Here is a 15,982-nt window from a genome sequence, read left to right as displayed (position 1 = left end):
GAGAGAGAGAGAGAGAGAGAGAGAGAGAGAGAGAGAGAGAGAGAGACAGAGAGAGACAGAGAGAGACAGAGAGAGACAGAGAGAGAAACAGAGAGAGAGACAGAGAGAGAGAGAGAGAGAGAGAGAAAGAGAGAGAGAGAGAGAGAGAGAGAGAGAGAGAGAGAGAGAGAGAGAGAGAGAGAGAGAGAGAGAGAGAGAGAGAGACAGAGAGAGACAGAGAGAGACAGAGAGAGACAGAGAGAGACAGAGAGAGAGACAGAGAGAGACAGAGAGAGACAGAGAGAGACAGAGAGAGAGAGAGAGAGAGAGAGAGAGAGAGAGAGAGAGAGAGAGAGAGAGAGAGAGAGAGAGAGAGAGAGAGAGAGAGAGGGGGGGGGAGAGAGAGACAGAGAGAGAAAGCTGTGTTGCAACTCGGAGTTTCACGTAGTCACGATCATCAGGCAACTCAGTTGCCTGATGATCAGTTGATCAGTTGCCTGATGATCAGTTGATCAGTTGCCTGATGATCAGTTGATCAGTTGCCTGATGATCAGTTGATCAGTTGCCTGATGATCAGTTGATCAGTTGCCTGATGATCGTGACTACGTAAAACTCGGAGTTGTAAAACAGCTTCCCCCCCCCCCCCCCTCTCTCTCGTGTGGAAGGCTCTGTCCTATATGGGTATTGAGCGTTCTTCGGACAGTGGAGCACACTACTTGATTATCTCAACTTATGTTCAGAACTAATAAGGATTCATCACTACAGAAAGCAAGGTGGTGAAAGGAGAAAGAGACAGAGAATACTACGTGGCAACTGCATTGATGTTACCTGTTACATGCAACCCAGGCACTACACAAGACCAAGACAAACTTGTCAGATAGGGAAAAACTCAAGACTTGTATATCACTCGTTCAGAGCAAGACAAGACAACAAAACAACAGGCATGCGCATATGCATGCAGGAAACGTAAGTAATAAGATAACAACTTATGACGCGTTTGTACAACGCTTGCTCAGATATCACATCCCTCCACCATCAGATGGAAACGACCAGAATAACAGAAATACATAGACTGTGTCGTGGCAGCAAATAATGATAAGACGAACTACAGATCAAGGCGGACAGGAGCCTTTACAGAACGAGAAGAACTGCGCATAGACACGACAGGACTAGAACCACTAGACTGGTTAGGAGTAGATTCAGGAACAGATAAATCAGCATTCTCACGGATCTCATCATGTACAATTGAGCCAGGCAGTGACATAGACTCATTCGGCGGAACACTAGGTAGAGCAGTTGAAGACGGTAGAGCTGTGGTAGAAGGTAAAGCTCTGGAATATGGAAGCTGTGGTGCTGACGTAGCAGTTGAAGCATCTTGCACCGACTCAGCAGGAAGGCGTTTCTTCAGGTGGTCAGAGTGACGCTTCCAGACTCTGTTATCAACAAGACGAACCGTGAATGTTAGAGGACCAAGCTGTTCTTCCACGGTGCCAGCTATCCACTTCGGTGAGGAGTTGAAATTCATTGCCCAGACGGCATCACCACAATAGAACTGGTATGCATTTGCACCACCACGATCATGGACAGTGCACTGTTTGTCCAAGACTTTCTTGCCGCTGTCCGGGAACACGAGATCCAGACGTGAGCGGGGACGATGTTCCTTCCAAAGTAGCTCAAACGGAGAACGACCTGTTGTTGACTGCGGCGTCATTCTGTATTGGAACAGGAACCTGGCAAGGCGAGTTTCCAAATCAGGGCCAGACATCTTGGCCAAGCCAGACTTCACCGTCTGTACTGCGCGCTCGGCTAAGCCATTACTAGACGGATGATATGGTGAAACGAGAGTGTGACGTATGCCATTAGATGAGCAAAACTCACGAAATTCACTACTTGCAAAAGCAGGGCCATTGTCAGAAACAATATTATAAGGTAAGCCAAGCAGAGCAAAGGTCTGCTCCAGCTTGCGAATTGCGACAGCAGCAGATGAGCCAGAGCAAACATGTGCTTCAATAAATTTACTATGACTATCGACAATAATGAAGAGCATCTTACCAGCGATGGGTCCAGCAAAGTCGACATGGACACGTAACCAAGGCTTACCAGGCCATTCCCATGGGTGGACTTGCTGGCGATGCGGCGACTTGGTGACGGTCTGGCACTGCGTGCAACCACGGACGGTCTGTTCGATTTCTGCATCGAGAGACGGCCACCAGACATAGCTGCGTGCCAGGGCTTTCATTCTAGCGATACCGGGATGACCGGCGTGCAACTCGTCCAGCAATGGTGCACGACCCGGTGAAGGAATAACTACCCTGGAACCAATTAGGATACAGTTATTCAAGACAGACAGCTCACTACGACGACGGGAATATGGCTCTAATCCCTCTGGAATGTCTTGGGGCCAGCCCTCAGACACGAACTTGTATACTAATGCCAGGGACGGATCTTTGTTCTCCCCCTGGCCCCCGTCACACAACAACGCGACAATCTGTTAGTTATTGCTGATTTCTTAGTTGATGAGGGCAAAGGAGGAGGGAGTCAAAGGTAAACTACAAAGAACAAAGACAGACAGGACAGTAATAACAGCGCGGACGAATTGCGATGACCAATCAGGGACCAATACATACCAGATACATGACGAAGACCAAGACAACGAGACCACAGACAAATCACTCATCACTCTCTCCTAGACCAAACTAGCACTACGCATGCACGATGCTCACTTGATAGTCACTCGCACACGGATGCAGGTTCTCACTCTCTGATGCCTCGTACTCTTGCATCCGCCACATGTAGCAAGAAGGAGCCACGGGTGTGTGTGTGTGTGTGTGTGTGTGTGTGTGTGTGTGTGTGTGTGTGTGTGTGTGTGTGTGTGTGTGTGTGTGTGTGTGTGTGTGTGTGTGTGTGTGTGTGTGTGTGTGTGTGTGTGTGTGTGTGTGTGTGTGTGTGTGTGTGATCCCCGGTAGCCTAATCGGTAGGGCACTGTCCCGGAAATACAGGGGTGCCGGGTTTAAATCATGCCCGTGGATCTTTTTGCATCACACATACCATATGGGTCACACGGCACACCATACTCACACGTACACTACACCATTTATGACATCGGGCAACAGACTCTACCAGACAAGAACCATATACGTATACGGCAGCGTGCCAAAATAATAAGTGAATCGAATTCCGTTACATCGAGGTAAAATGAGAAAGAACAGCAAAAGCGAGGCATGTGCCTCGGCAAAAGCAAAATGAGCAAAACCCTACGCAAAGCAGCAATCTGCGTGCATCCCGCATAGCAGTATGGTGCGAAGGACAATGCATGCAGGCAGGTAGCAGCAACACAGCAGAACAAAACATGATGAAGGTCAAAGAAACTACAACTACAGTAGAGTGCGGATTATCCGCGCTCCCTGGGTGCGGGCTGCCTCCAGGGGGGTTTGGATGAGAAGAATGTTCAGATTTAAAAAAAGTTATTACGGAAATAGATGTACAAAGTTAGTACCCCTGAGCTTCTACCTGCGTGTAGCATTACTACTACCCTATGAATATCACCAGTGTATGATCGGCAGTAACTAGGGCTTTGGCCATATTGCACTGCTGCTGGTTATGACCACAGTACGAGTTTCGCTTCTTTCCCTTTTTCCTTTTATGAATTTTCCAGTAAGACTGCAGGAGGATTGGTCTTACTTTGAGCTGTATCTACATTGCCCCTGCCAACACTTCCAATACAAGCTCTCGCAACAGTTCATGTATGTAAGCCATAAGTGGCATACATCCGATTCAGACCCCCAGCCCGCTAGCAATGATGGCAGTGGAGGCGGAGGCGGCAACGGCAGCGGCAAGCAAGGAGGAAATGGCAGTGGCAGGAGCAGTGCCAGTGCAGGAGGAAAGTCACGCGGCGGTCATCCACGATCCAGAAACCAGAGCCGTAGCGGGAGAGGCGTCAGCAGATCCAGTGGCGGCGGCAGCAGAGGCAATCACAAATGTGCCGTATGTGTTGAAGGCTGTGACTGTGGCAGGGTAGTGGAGCTCCATGGTATGTCGGCTACAAGTGATCAGTGCAACAATAGCTACCAACTCTCAACTCGTAGCAATGGCGAGTCGGATTCAAGTGAATCCTCGTCCGACAATTCGTCACTGAGTGATGATTCAAAGTGCCAGTGCTGTCGGCAAGCAGTGGTAAGCGTCTACCTGTGTACCACACCTGTGTACCACACCTGTGTACCACACCTGTGTGCCACACCTGTGGCCACACCTGTGTGTGTGTGTGTGGGGGGGGGGGGGGGGGGGTTGCTGCCTATGTTGACAAAATCTCCGGGGAGGTCGAAGGCTAGGTAGGTTCTTTGCGGAGAGGTGGAAATAATTGTAAGTGGGACAGAACTCATCTGTAAGACAGTGACCGTTTCAGTCCATTCAGATAGAACAGCCCCGCTGGCCTTTGAAATTCAGGCTCCAAACTGAGCGGGTGGAAAAGCTAGGTTGCCAGTTTGGGATAAATGGACTGTAGCAAGAGTCCATAACCCCCAGAGTGTGCAACGCCAAATAAATGCCTGTCACGACTCGTTTTCAACATTACCGTATTTTCCGGGGTATAAGCCGCACTTTTTTTCGCTAAAATTCGGACCAAAATCGCCCCTGCGGCTTATACACCGAATATGCTTGCACGAATGAATGCTTAGCATACATCAGTATGCATGCTGACGTCATGTGACATGTCATTCGACTCAGCTTCGCGCCTGTGTTGCTATCCCGGCACTTTTACTAGTTTTAGCAAGAGTTCATAACCCCCGGGGGTTATGAACTCTTGGTTTTAGTGCATCAGTGGCAGCGAGACTGAAGATAGTGCAGATGACATGGAGTGATCTGTAGTCAACACAGCAATACACCAACATCTCTGCAGCAACCTGTGGTGCACTAACACTTCATAATCTGATCTAACATGGTATTTAGCTCCAGAACCATAATAAATTTGTAGAAAGGCCATTTGTCAATGAGTGTGAAAAATCTTGGTTTGTGGGTGCGGCTTATACTCCGAATACCAACTTTTAGTCAATATTTTGCCTCAAAAAGGGGGGTGCGGCTTATACCCCGGAAAATACGGTACGTCATTTTCATGTAGCTGCGCGTGCAGGCCGCGACATTCGCTACATGAAAATGTACATGAAAATGACGTAATGTTGAAAACGAGCCGTGACAAGACCCTATCGCGCGTTGCACACTCTGGGGGTTATGGACTCTTGACTGTAGGTCTTGGGGCTTGTACGCAGCAAACTCTGGCCTGTATCACACATGCAGCGGCACCTGATTGAACTATCGAGTTGATGTGCTTGATCATTCACAATCCATCATCATTGATACAGGCGTGTAGCACGGGGGGCATGTGCACACCCCCCCCCCCCCCCCCCCCCTAAAAATGTTGACCTAGGTTCAGCATGCAGATAATGACCATGATGACATGCACCAGCCATCCTACACTTATGCGGCCGTGCACCCCCCCCCCCCCCCCCACCTTAAAAGGGGGACCAGCTACGCTCCTTTAATGATACGTGGCAATAACTTCCACTGGGTATAGTAGGCGATATGTTGCCATGGAGACGTTGCGTAAGCTGAAATGATGATATTCTTTGGAAGAAGAAGGGATGGCTGGATTTGTATAGGTGTTGTTGCTAGCTAGGCATGCCTTGGATGCGGGTCGGAGATAGGCAGAAGGGGAGAATGCGACTGAGAGGGAGGTGTTGTGATGATTGTCACTGTAGAAAGTAGCAGTTCTTTGGCGTAGTAGGAAAGCAGTGGAAAGTCATACTTACCTGGCACAGGGGACGCCGTGATCAAGAAGGCGGCTCCCTCAGGATGAGGCCCCTCCATTGCACTCAGTTGGGGCTGAGGCTTGCGATTTCCCCAAACGTGGGAAACTCGGGTGCACAATTTATGGTAGTGGGGGTTTGCGTTCGCGCAGCCCCTGCATGAAAGGAATGAAAGGAAGGATTGAGATGAGGTGAGAAAACCCCCAAGAGTGTGCAACTCCTGATACCAAGAGTACATAACCCCCCAGATTGTGCAACACCTGATCCAGCTCTGCGTAGGGTCTTGGTTGAGCGTAATCGGATCTTATGATGTCATGCGTACACTCCACACCAGCGCAAGGCCGGTCTCGAGGCAGGGCACCGTTGTTTTTGATCCGAGAGTACGATCGTACCCGCGGCTCCCCGGGTTCCCCTCAGATGTGTACGGTATTATGACGCAAAGATCCGATTACGCTCGACCAAGACCCTATGCAGAGCTGGATCAGGCGTTGCACACTCTGGGGGGTTATGTACTCTTGCTGATACCCTTTCTATGGGGTTCGCCAACAGCGAAAACTCACATCACGTGGTGTAGTGTCCCAGTTGTACATGTCCAGCTCGTTTCTAGCGAGCAGCAGAGTAATAATAAAAGCACTCCCTCGCAGAACCTCACGGCGCGTATGCAACTCGCCAGCATACAGCAGATTTTCGGATTGCACGCGTGCTATCCTTAGTTGTGCGTAGTACAAAACGTACCTGAGACACGTGATGTGAGCCTTCGCCCTCGGAGGCCCCAAAGGCAGAGTTTCACACTCTTGGGGGCTTATAACTCTTGGTACCAGTAAGAGTACCTTACCGAAATAAATAAATAAATAAATAAATAAATAACCCGCTAGAGAGTTGTTATGTTTGTATGTGCGCGTAAGCACGCTAGGCTCTGCGCATGTTTGCTTGCACGCTATGCTCTGCGCATGCGCACTCCAGTTCAGACTTCCTGTGTCTGAGTTTGTTCTTCTTTCTATCTTGTTACTTTGCACGTCCATTATTCTCTTTGTAAATAATCCTAATACATTCCACAACTGTGTGTTCTTGTGAGTGGGAATGTAACATTGGCGACGAAGATGGAAGACGACAAGCGTCTTCAGAGTTTTGATACGTCAGGCCCAGCTTCCCAGGTGTCCATCCGTTGGCGGAAGTGGGTGAAGTCTTTTGAGTATTATTTAGTGGGCAAGGACATTTCGAACAAGAAGCGCTCAAGAGCATTGCTGTTGCACTTTGCGGGACCACAGGTTCAAGATATTATTGATGACCTACTTGACCCTGACGATGCTCTGCCAGAGGAGCAGAGGACCCCGAATGATAACGAGTACCTGAAATGTAAGCGAATTTTGGACGCGCATTTCGCAGCCCCAGCAAACCCTACCTACGAAAGGCATGTGTTTCGCCAGCTGGTTCCGCAAGCAGAAGAGAGTACGGCGCATTTCTGCAGCCGTTTGCGGCAGCAGGCTAGATTATGTTCCTTTGAGAACACTCGCCAGACCAATGAGGCAGTCCGAGACCAAATCGTAGCAACGGTGAGGAATGTTGACTTGAAGAAAAAATTATTGTCTGAGCCGTCGTTGTCAGTCGATCGAGCATTGGAGCTCTGTCGCGTCTGGGAGGATGCACAGTCACAGTCTCAGATGATGACTAGTCGTGCTGTTTCTGCTGGAGCTGGAGCATCGGAGTCCGCGAGTGATCATGCTGTCAGTGCAGTTACGTACAGGAGAGGCCAGCACCAGGGCAAGGCCAGGGGCCAAGGCAGACACCACCCAGCTGCTGGTACACGTGTCAGTTGTTACAGCTGCGGTCGCAAGGGACACAAATCCGGAGATGCTTCATGTCCAGCTAAGGGACAGGCATGCAGGAAGTGTGGCAAGACAGGTCATTTCGCTAAGTGCTGCAAGTCAGGATCAGCGTCGCAGACTGCCGCCCATCATGTGCGCGAAGTCACGGACTACGAGGTGTCTGATAGTTTTCGTGTTGGCCAAGTGTCAGCTGGGAAGCCAACATCGAACATGCTAATCACCACAGTGCAGATCAACGGTACTCCATTGGATTTGGAGGTGGACACCGGATCCATGTACACTTTGGTGCCGCAAGACGTATGGGAGCAACATTGGACACATGTTGCCTTGCGTGAATGTTCTGTGCGACTGAAGACCTACAATGGTTCAGTCCTGCCGATTGTTGGCGAAGCAGATGTTGATGTACGCTACAGCGCGCAGAATGTTCGTGCGCGGGTCATCGTAGTACGTGAAGGCAGCCATCCGCTGCTGGGACGCGACTGGCTATCACAGTTGAGACTTGACTGGCAGAGTATGTTCAACCGGGTGAACGCCACTGCAGCGAGTGAGCCAGCAGCAGAGGATGCGTACCCTGAAGTATTTCGTGATGGTCTGGGCAAAGTGAGTGATCGTGAAGCTGAGATCTACCTGAACGACGGTGCCACTCCCAAGTGCTGCAACCCCAGACCCGTGCCATTTGCTTTGCGTCCTGCTGTCAATAAGGAACTTGACAGGCTGGAGCAAGAAGGCATTATCAAGCCCGTCAAGTCAGCAGAGTGGGCCTCACCTATTGTGATTGTCAGGAAGCAGAATCGGGACATTCGCATGTGCGCGGACTTCAAGGTCACGATCAACCCGCACATCAACTCCAAGCTTCACCCGATTCCAAATCCGAACGACCTGTTGTCGCAGATAGCTGGAGGATCAGTGTTTACGAAGCTGGATCTTAGCCAAGCTTATGCGCAACTACCGCTGTCGGAACGCAGTCAGAAGTATTGCGTCATCACAACACATCGAGGTCTCTACGCATTCCAGCGCCTTCCGTTTGGCGTGTCCAGTGCCCCAGCAATTTGGCAGAAGACAATGGATGAGATTCTGCACGACATTCCTGGTGTCGTCTGCTTCTATGATGATATTCTCATCACTGGGTGCGATGTCGAAGAGCACGACCGGCGACTCAAGTTGGTGCTAGCGCGGCTAGCAGAGCGTGGTGTGCGTCTTCGCAAGCAGAAGTGTGCTATCCGTGTGGATCGTGTACGCTACTTGGGCTACAGCATCAGCCGGAACGGTCTCGAGCCCAATCAGGACAAGGTCGAGGCTATCCTGAAGGCGTCAGCACCGAAGAATGTTCAAGCGTTGCAGTCATTCCTAGGCTGTGTCAACTTCTACAACCGCTTTCTACCCGACATGTCCAGTGTTCTGAAGCCGCTCAACAACTTGCTCCGCAAAGGTGTTCCGTGGAACTGGACAGATGAGTGTGAGAAGGTGTTCGCTCAGGTAAAGCGTATGCTCACCAGTGCCCCAGTGCTAGCTCATTTTGATGTGAATGAGAAAGTGGTCGTTGAGTGCGATGCTTCGCCTTACGGCATTGGCGCGTGTCTCATGCATGAGTATGCTGATGGCAGCCGTAGGCCTGTATGCTATGTTTCCCGTTCGCTTGCTAAGGCAGAGGCTCACTATTCGCAGATAGAGCGTGAAGCTTTAGCCATTGTGTTTGCAGTTAAGCGTTTACACATTTATTTGTTTGGTCGCTCTTTTGTTCTATGCTCTGATCATAAGCCATTGCTGCACATTTTTGGTGAGAAGTATGGTTTATCTGCCACTGCTGTTTCCCGTTTACAGCGTTGGGCTGTCATTCTTAGCGAGTATGATTATGTGTTTGAGCACATTTCTGGTAGTAGCAATGCTGTCGCAGATTGCTTGTCACGCCTGCCTATGGAGCTGACAGCCGCACAAGAGAGTGCAATTGTCAGTGCTGTCAACGAGCATGCCCATGATCCTACTGAGGATTTGCCAATTGATGCTAGTGATGTTGCAGATGCTAGCAAGCAGGACAGTGAGATTGCTCCAGTACTGCAGTACCTACAGTTCGGATGGCCAGCTGAGATCAGCGAGGCTACGCGACCATACTACAAGATTCGTCATGAGCTGACCATAGAGTCGGGCTGTGTAGTTCGTGGTGGCCGTACCGTTATCCCAGTAGTGTTTCGCCGTTTGCTGCTAAATGAGATGCATTCTGTCCATATTGGCATTGTCAGAATGAAGGCAGTAGCACGCAGCTTTGTTTGGTGGCCTGGCCTTGATCGCGATATTGAGCTTCTAGTGTCATCATGCAGTCACTGCCAAGCTCTAGCTAAAGCACCTAGCAAGGATGCCAGCCACCCATGGGTGTACCCCACAGAAGCTTTTGAGCGTGTTCATGTGGATTTTGCAGAATTCAACAACCAGCAGTATCTCGTCATCGTGGATGCATACTCTAAGTGGATCGACGCATACAAGCTTGGATCCACTGCCACTACTCAGCAGACGATTGACAGTTTGGTAACATTTATCGCAACGTTTGGTATACCCAAGACCCTCGTGAGTGACAATGGTCCTCAATTTACATCACACCAGTTCCAGCGTTTCTGCCGTGAGAGTGGTATTGTTCACAAGTGTACACCGCCGTACCACCCAGCTAGTAACGGACAAGTCGAACGCATTGTCCAGGAGTTGAAGCGTGCTCTGAAGTCCCGTCCTTCGGATGTGTCTGAGAAGACCCAGATGCACCGTTTCTTGTTTATGTATCGTAACACGCCCCATTCATCAACGAATGTGTCCCCAGCTAGTCTGCTCTTCAGGAAATTACCGAGCACCAAGTTGGCACGCTTAAAGCCCAACTTTGCAGCTGCACAGCGTGAACGTCAAGCACGGCCACAGCCAGGTCAAGGTCGTCATTTCGTGGTGGAGGACACTGTACTTGTATTGAACACTCGCAACGGCAGCGGGCCTAAGTGGCTACCTGGCGTTATTGTACAGAAGCTAGGTCCGGTCTCGTACATTGTTCGCATTGGTCAGCAGGAAAGACATGTCCATGTAGATCATCTCCGTCATCGTTCTACAGCGCCACCTGATGCTGTTCTTCCTCGCAGTGATGTTGACACACCGGTTTTGATTCAACCCGATAGTGCATTGCAGCCGTCAGTACCAGACGCTGCCAACGAGTCCGAACCGTCTGCACTTCCCAGTCCGTCTGCAGACCCTGTTGCACCGCGCCGATCAGCCCGTGCACCGAAGTCACCATCTAGGCTTATTAATGAGATGTGACTGCTTTACTGCTACCTTTACGCTATGGCTGTTATTTGAATATTGATCATAATTATCTCCGCTTTACTATTGCTTCTCTTAAGGGGGAGGATTGTTATGTTTGTATGTGCGCGTAAGCACGCTAGGCTCTGCGCATGTTTGCTTGCACGCTATGCTCTGCGCATGCGCACTCCAGTTCAGACTTCCTGTGTCTGAGTTTGTTCTTCTTTCTATCTTGTTACTTTGCACGTCCATTATTCTCTTTGTAAATAATCCTAATACATTCCACAACTGTGTGTTCTTGTGAGTGGGAATGTAACAAGAGTGCAAATCTACTATGGGTGCTGTCCAGACAGAATTTCAAGTTGACCCCACTTTTATGATGCAATGCGCTTTCTACACATTTGGTCAGATGTATCCTGAACCTGTGGTGGATAGATTTCCATGTGACCCTGTACAAACGATCGCAAGGAAACACATGCGTTGTGTTGACACCCCATACAAACGTCGTAAAGCACTTGTGGCGAGGAGCATTGCGTAATGAAAATGACGTCGACTTGAAATGCTGGCATGACAGCACTGTGGGCGTGAGTTGCATGCTATTGGGTGTTATCTACTGTTGTCACCATTACGTGGGTAGTTGAAAGACGAGATCAGAGCACCGTTATATCAGTCCACGCCATATGCTCAATCACGACTCGGATCAAGCACCGCCTTGATCAGAATCTTAACGTATCAAAAACCTGCCAGATGACAAATGCCTTGTCCATAACTACTTCAAAGTATTACAGTCCAGTTCTCACATGCAAGCCCTTGGTCAAGGCGGTGGGGGGATAAGAGAGGTCGATGAGACGGTTGCCACGGTAATATATTGCGGCAACTGACAATTGAGAAGTGGCACTTAGTTCCTTCAAACGGTAGCCTGTGATGGAGGAATCTCCAAGGGCTCAGGGGAAGGAGTATTGAAGAAGTTTTGGAAGCCATGCAGTAAGTAAGAAGACTTTTGCAATGACTGGCACTGGATACTGGTGAAGAATATGCGTTTGAAGGTGAGGGGTGGGAAATTAGCTTTGCGCAGTGGTAGTACCATAGCCAATGAGGTCCAACCGAGGCGTGGTTATTGCTAGTTGAAAACTTTTCCCAATATCCCGCATTGACGACTTGAAACATAGTCGGCTTTGCAATTTTTGAAGGCTCATCTGTGAGCCAACTGCTAAATGAACTCAAAGAAAGAATAGATAGATATGTCAGTTTTCCTTGATCTTACTGTATTCCAGACTTGCCATATTAATCCAGTGGATACGTGAAAATGCGGTGCTGAACCGATAATGCACTGCAGTGCGCAATCTAGTAGCAAGTCCGCCCTTGCACTGTGTGAATCATACTTTCTTTGACAAAATTGCTCTGAGTCCTGCCGCTTCTGTGAAACCAGCTGGGAAGCAACACAACATTGGCGGGTTGGGATCGGTGGTACCGTATTCTCCGGAGTATAGTGCGCACTTTAGATGTGCTATTTTAGGCCCTAAATCGCAGGTGCGCACTATGCTCCGAATGTGAAATGCATGTACTTCAATGAAGATTGAAGTGCGCACCCCCAATGAAGATTGGGGATGTGCGTTATACAAAGGTGCGCACTATACTCCGAAAAATACGGTACTTAACAGCAGCATAAAACACTTTTTTGGTTTGAAGAACACGTCACGACTGCAATGTATTATTGAAAGTGAAATTTCCGTTCAAGGATCCTATCTCAGGCAAAAACTGATCTTCGAGGACGTACATGTATATTTGAAAAGTCGTTTATGGTTAGGTTCCTTTCTCCTGTCATTTGGGTCAATAAGAATTGGACTTTCTTCAAGTCAAGACTGAACACGCACATGTCTTATCTTGACACGGTCATTGGCTGTTGCCATGGGAATAGGACTAGCCGCGAGTTAATGCTTTCTGATTATGTCAGAAAGATGGCTGTCACTGCAGCGAGATTAGTATGTGGTCGTTATGTTTGGGTTGGAAGTGGTGGGCTATGTGGTGTGACATGTATTCTGTGACTACTTCCCCTAAAGTGCAGGAAGTAAGAAGTGGCTTGGCTTGGGTGGTGGCTAGGTCATACTCTGGTTTACCTTCAGCCACGAATAAATCTTTCGCCTTTTACTAAAGATTTCCGTGGAGGTGGACATTGAAGGAGTCTTCGAATGAATTTTTCTTTAGCCCTTGCTCATTGAGCAGGGCTCAATAAACTTCAAAAGAAAGAAGGGAAATTGTGTTGAGTCCTTGTGAGCGGATAGCGTTGTCTTCACTGAAAGTGCTGAAGATACAGTGTAGATGGTAACGTTTCACTGTGTGCAACTTGACATGATTATCATCAAAGCTGACTGGATGAGAAGCCAGGAATGGAGTAGGAGGGAGGATCTGAAAAGTATTGGTACAGTGCCTGGTGGATTGTTTTGAAAGTGCTTTCAAACAGTAGACAAGAACACTGCCATGGCAAGTCTCCGAATGGTTTTGTGGTGTGCACATTGTTGTATGTTATGTGAGCAATACATACAGACTCCCATGATGACCTCCAATAAGTTTGTACTGGGCGTAGAAGACGCCGGTGAGGTGCTTGATGTCAAATCGCTCCACAGGGGGTTAACCCTCCAGGTCCATTGGCAATGAAGATGGCGCTGTTGATGCTTTCAGGATTTGAAGGACGTGCAGCGCTGCATGCACATGACATGCCCGGCATGTGTAGGAGTTGTATTGCCATGGAGATGCCGTAAGCTGAAATAATCCTATTCTGTTGAAGAAGAAGAAAGGATGGCGGGATATACGCGAATAGTACTGTTATTGCCAGCTAAGCATGACCTGAGTGTGGGTCACGGATAAGCAGAAAAGGAGAATGCGGCTGCGAGGAAGGTGTTGCGACGAGTGTCACTGTGACGCGAAACGTAGAAATTACTTGAAGTACTTGGTGTGGCCTTAAAAGCAAGTCTCAATGCAGCTGACTGAGTCAAATCCCTGACCTACAACCAACCGTGACAACCACTTGAACTACATGTACATGAATTTGATCAAGAGTACATGAAACATGTTGTCTTTATCAAGTTCATGCACATCGCGTGCATACCTTTTCGAATCATTGGCAAGAAACAAAAGTACCCAGACGATGGCTGATGTGGCTGTTGTGGCGAACATTCTCTAGCCAGTATGGCAGAGGTTATCAGCTTCTCGATAATTTTGTATTTCAGGTAATGCCTGGAATGGTGCGTAGAAAGTGTGAGCGATGAAATGTCTTTCCAAGCCGTGTGTGTGTGTGTGTGTGTGTGTGTGTGTGTGTGTGTGTGTGTGTGTGTGTGTGTGTGTGTGTGTTTGTCACGTGTGTGTGTGTGTGTGTGTGTGTGTGTGTGTACAGCAGGACAGCGATTCAGATGTAATTGCAATGTCCAACAATTCAGACTCAGTGGAAGGCACTAACTCCTTGACCAGCTCTGACCCTCGTGACATCCTATCACAAATGGCTCGGAAACGCGGGGTTCCCGGAAGGAAGCAGGCAGTCCGGTGTGGCTTGTTCTTGGAGTCTGTCACGCAGGATGATACGTATCCTCTCATGGACTCACAACTGATCGAATTGCCCGAAAGCGAGCGGAGCGCTGGTGTGACGGATGATGGAACTCAAGCAGCCCGTGGCAGCTGCCACCTGTTTTGCAAATGCACTAGCAACCGGCATGCTGAGTTTGATAAGCCCAGCAGCCTTCTGTCATTGCTAGAGTCACTGAATACGTCTAGTCCACTCTGTGACATTCTCAGGTCATGGGACAAGCCTCTACAGGTTATTGCTGTGATGGATGATACACAGCAGAACGAGAAAACCGTCGCAGACGAGGATGGACAGAACACCACCGAGGAAAGAGCAGACTCAAAACCGGGACTTTGCTCCCTGAATGTGTCGTTCTCGCTGGGAGAAGACAGCCTGCAGGTGGTTCTTACACTCAGTGGCTACACGTCAGACATGCTTGGGCACTTCACGTGTTTAGGGCTCATTGCTGCGACTGCTCTGTGTGATGGTTTTGTGCTGCGGACTGCAGTGGCCTTGCCAGAACTAATGATGAGGTTGCTGGGGTCCCTGAATTCGGCATGGAACTTGCTGGCAAGGGGAGAGCAGGAGCTGGTCAGTGCGGACCCATTGTTTTTCAAAGGTGTTCTGTGGATACAAGCTGACCAGTGTTCAGACGTTGCTCAAGCACTGCTGGATCCCACGGACAACACTGACCAGCTTGCGTACTTCTCGAACAGCCATGTGGACACTGGACGCGGCGAAACCGAGATCTGCACGTCACAATACTTTGGCAGTTATCACAATCAGAGGTACTTCCAGGAGAGCCTGCATCGTGTGCTGGCCTCATTGGTGTTTGAGACTGCCGAGCTCTTTCAATATCAGTACAGTGGGATGGCCGCTAAAGAGCATGCGAACAGATCCGACACCACATCCAACCCGATGACGAGAGAAAGCGGAGAATCTGGCTACAGCTCACTGGAACATGACGCCGAGCAGCTGGTTCCAGTTGGCATAGGTAAGTGACAGGGATAGCAATCTGACAACCACACGCACTGCTGCATGTACGCTGACAGGGATAGCAATCTGACAACCATGCTCACTGCTGCATGTACGCTGGCAATTATTGCATTGGGAAAGTTCATTCTGTTTGCTGTTCGATTGTAGAGAGGGCGGTGGGTACCATTTTGGCCTTCTCAATCAGCCAATACTGCATATGAGTCATTATTGTCTGACTAGTGGAGCGATATTAGCTGAAGAACAGCTAAATAAGACCGAACTCTTGGTAGGTAATGAACACGAACGATAAACAAAAAGAAGGATGCAAGACTTACATACCTGAAGTACTTTTGCGGAGATCCCAAGCTGAAAAGCAATACTGTGAACTGTGTACTCTGCATCCAGCTGCTTCACTTCAATGCAAACATGTTAAGTGGACAGCCATGGACCCTGTATTGTTTTCCCGCGTGGTGCCGTTCCCCAAACTGTCTCCTGTCTTGTGTGCATGTTTGACCTGAGCACGGGTGATTTGTGCTTGTAGTCTTCAGTCGCTCTTGCCTGAGTTTGATCTCGGAAAATTG

The 15,982-nt window shown here is 49.1% G+C and overlaps 1 protein-coding gene and 3 non-coding genes across 9 annotated transcripts in view; all 4 read left to right on the top strand.

Annotated features, from left to right (window-relative positions):
• LOC135819054 (uncharacterized) overlaps positions 1–15,982 on the top strand; it is a 48,128-nt gene that overhangs the window by 18,765 nt on the left and 13,381 nt on the right. For 5 of the 6 annotated variants that reach the window (XM_065332213.1, XM_065332219.1, XM_065332205.1 and 2 more), the window contains 2 exons: positions 3,635–4,152; positions 14,262–15,420. In XM_065332213.1, the coding sequence (XP_065188285.1) occupies positions 3,635–4,152; positions 14,262–15,420 (1,677 nt within the window). The remainder of the gene's footprint in view (positions 1–3,634; positions 4,153–14,261; positions 15,421–15,982) is intronic. The other variant, XM_065332230.1, reaches the window with a different exon arrangement.
• On the top strand, positions 5,773–5,935 carry LOC135807788 (U1 spliceosomal RNA). Its single transcript, XR_010552045.1, has one exon. It is a non-coding gene; the product is annotated as a U1 spliceosomal RNA (small nuclear RNA).
• On the top strand, positions 11,934–12,073 carry LOC135807800 (U4 spliceosomal RNA). Its single transcript, XR_010552055.1, has one exon. It is a non-coding gene; the product is annotated as a U4 spliceosomal RNA (small nuclear RNA).
• On the top strand, positions 12,974–13,096 carry LOC135807228 (U5 spliceosomal RNA). The gene has a single exon (XR_010551519.1). It is a non-coding gene; the product is annotated as a U5 spliceosomal RNA (small nuclear RNA).

Source organism: Sycon ciliatum, chromosome 1 (assembly GCF_964019385.1).
Source record: "Sycon ciliatum chromosome 1, ocSycCili1.1, whole genome shotgun sequence".
Classification (NCBI taxonomy): domain Eukaryota; kingdom Metazoa; phylum Porifera; class Calcarea; order Leucosolenida; family Sycettidae; genus Sycon; species Sycon ciliatum.
Note: the sequence above shows the minus strand (reverse complement) of the source record. Positions and strands in the feature narration are given on the sequence as shown.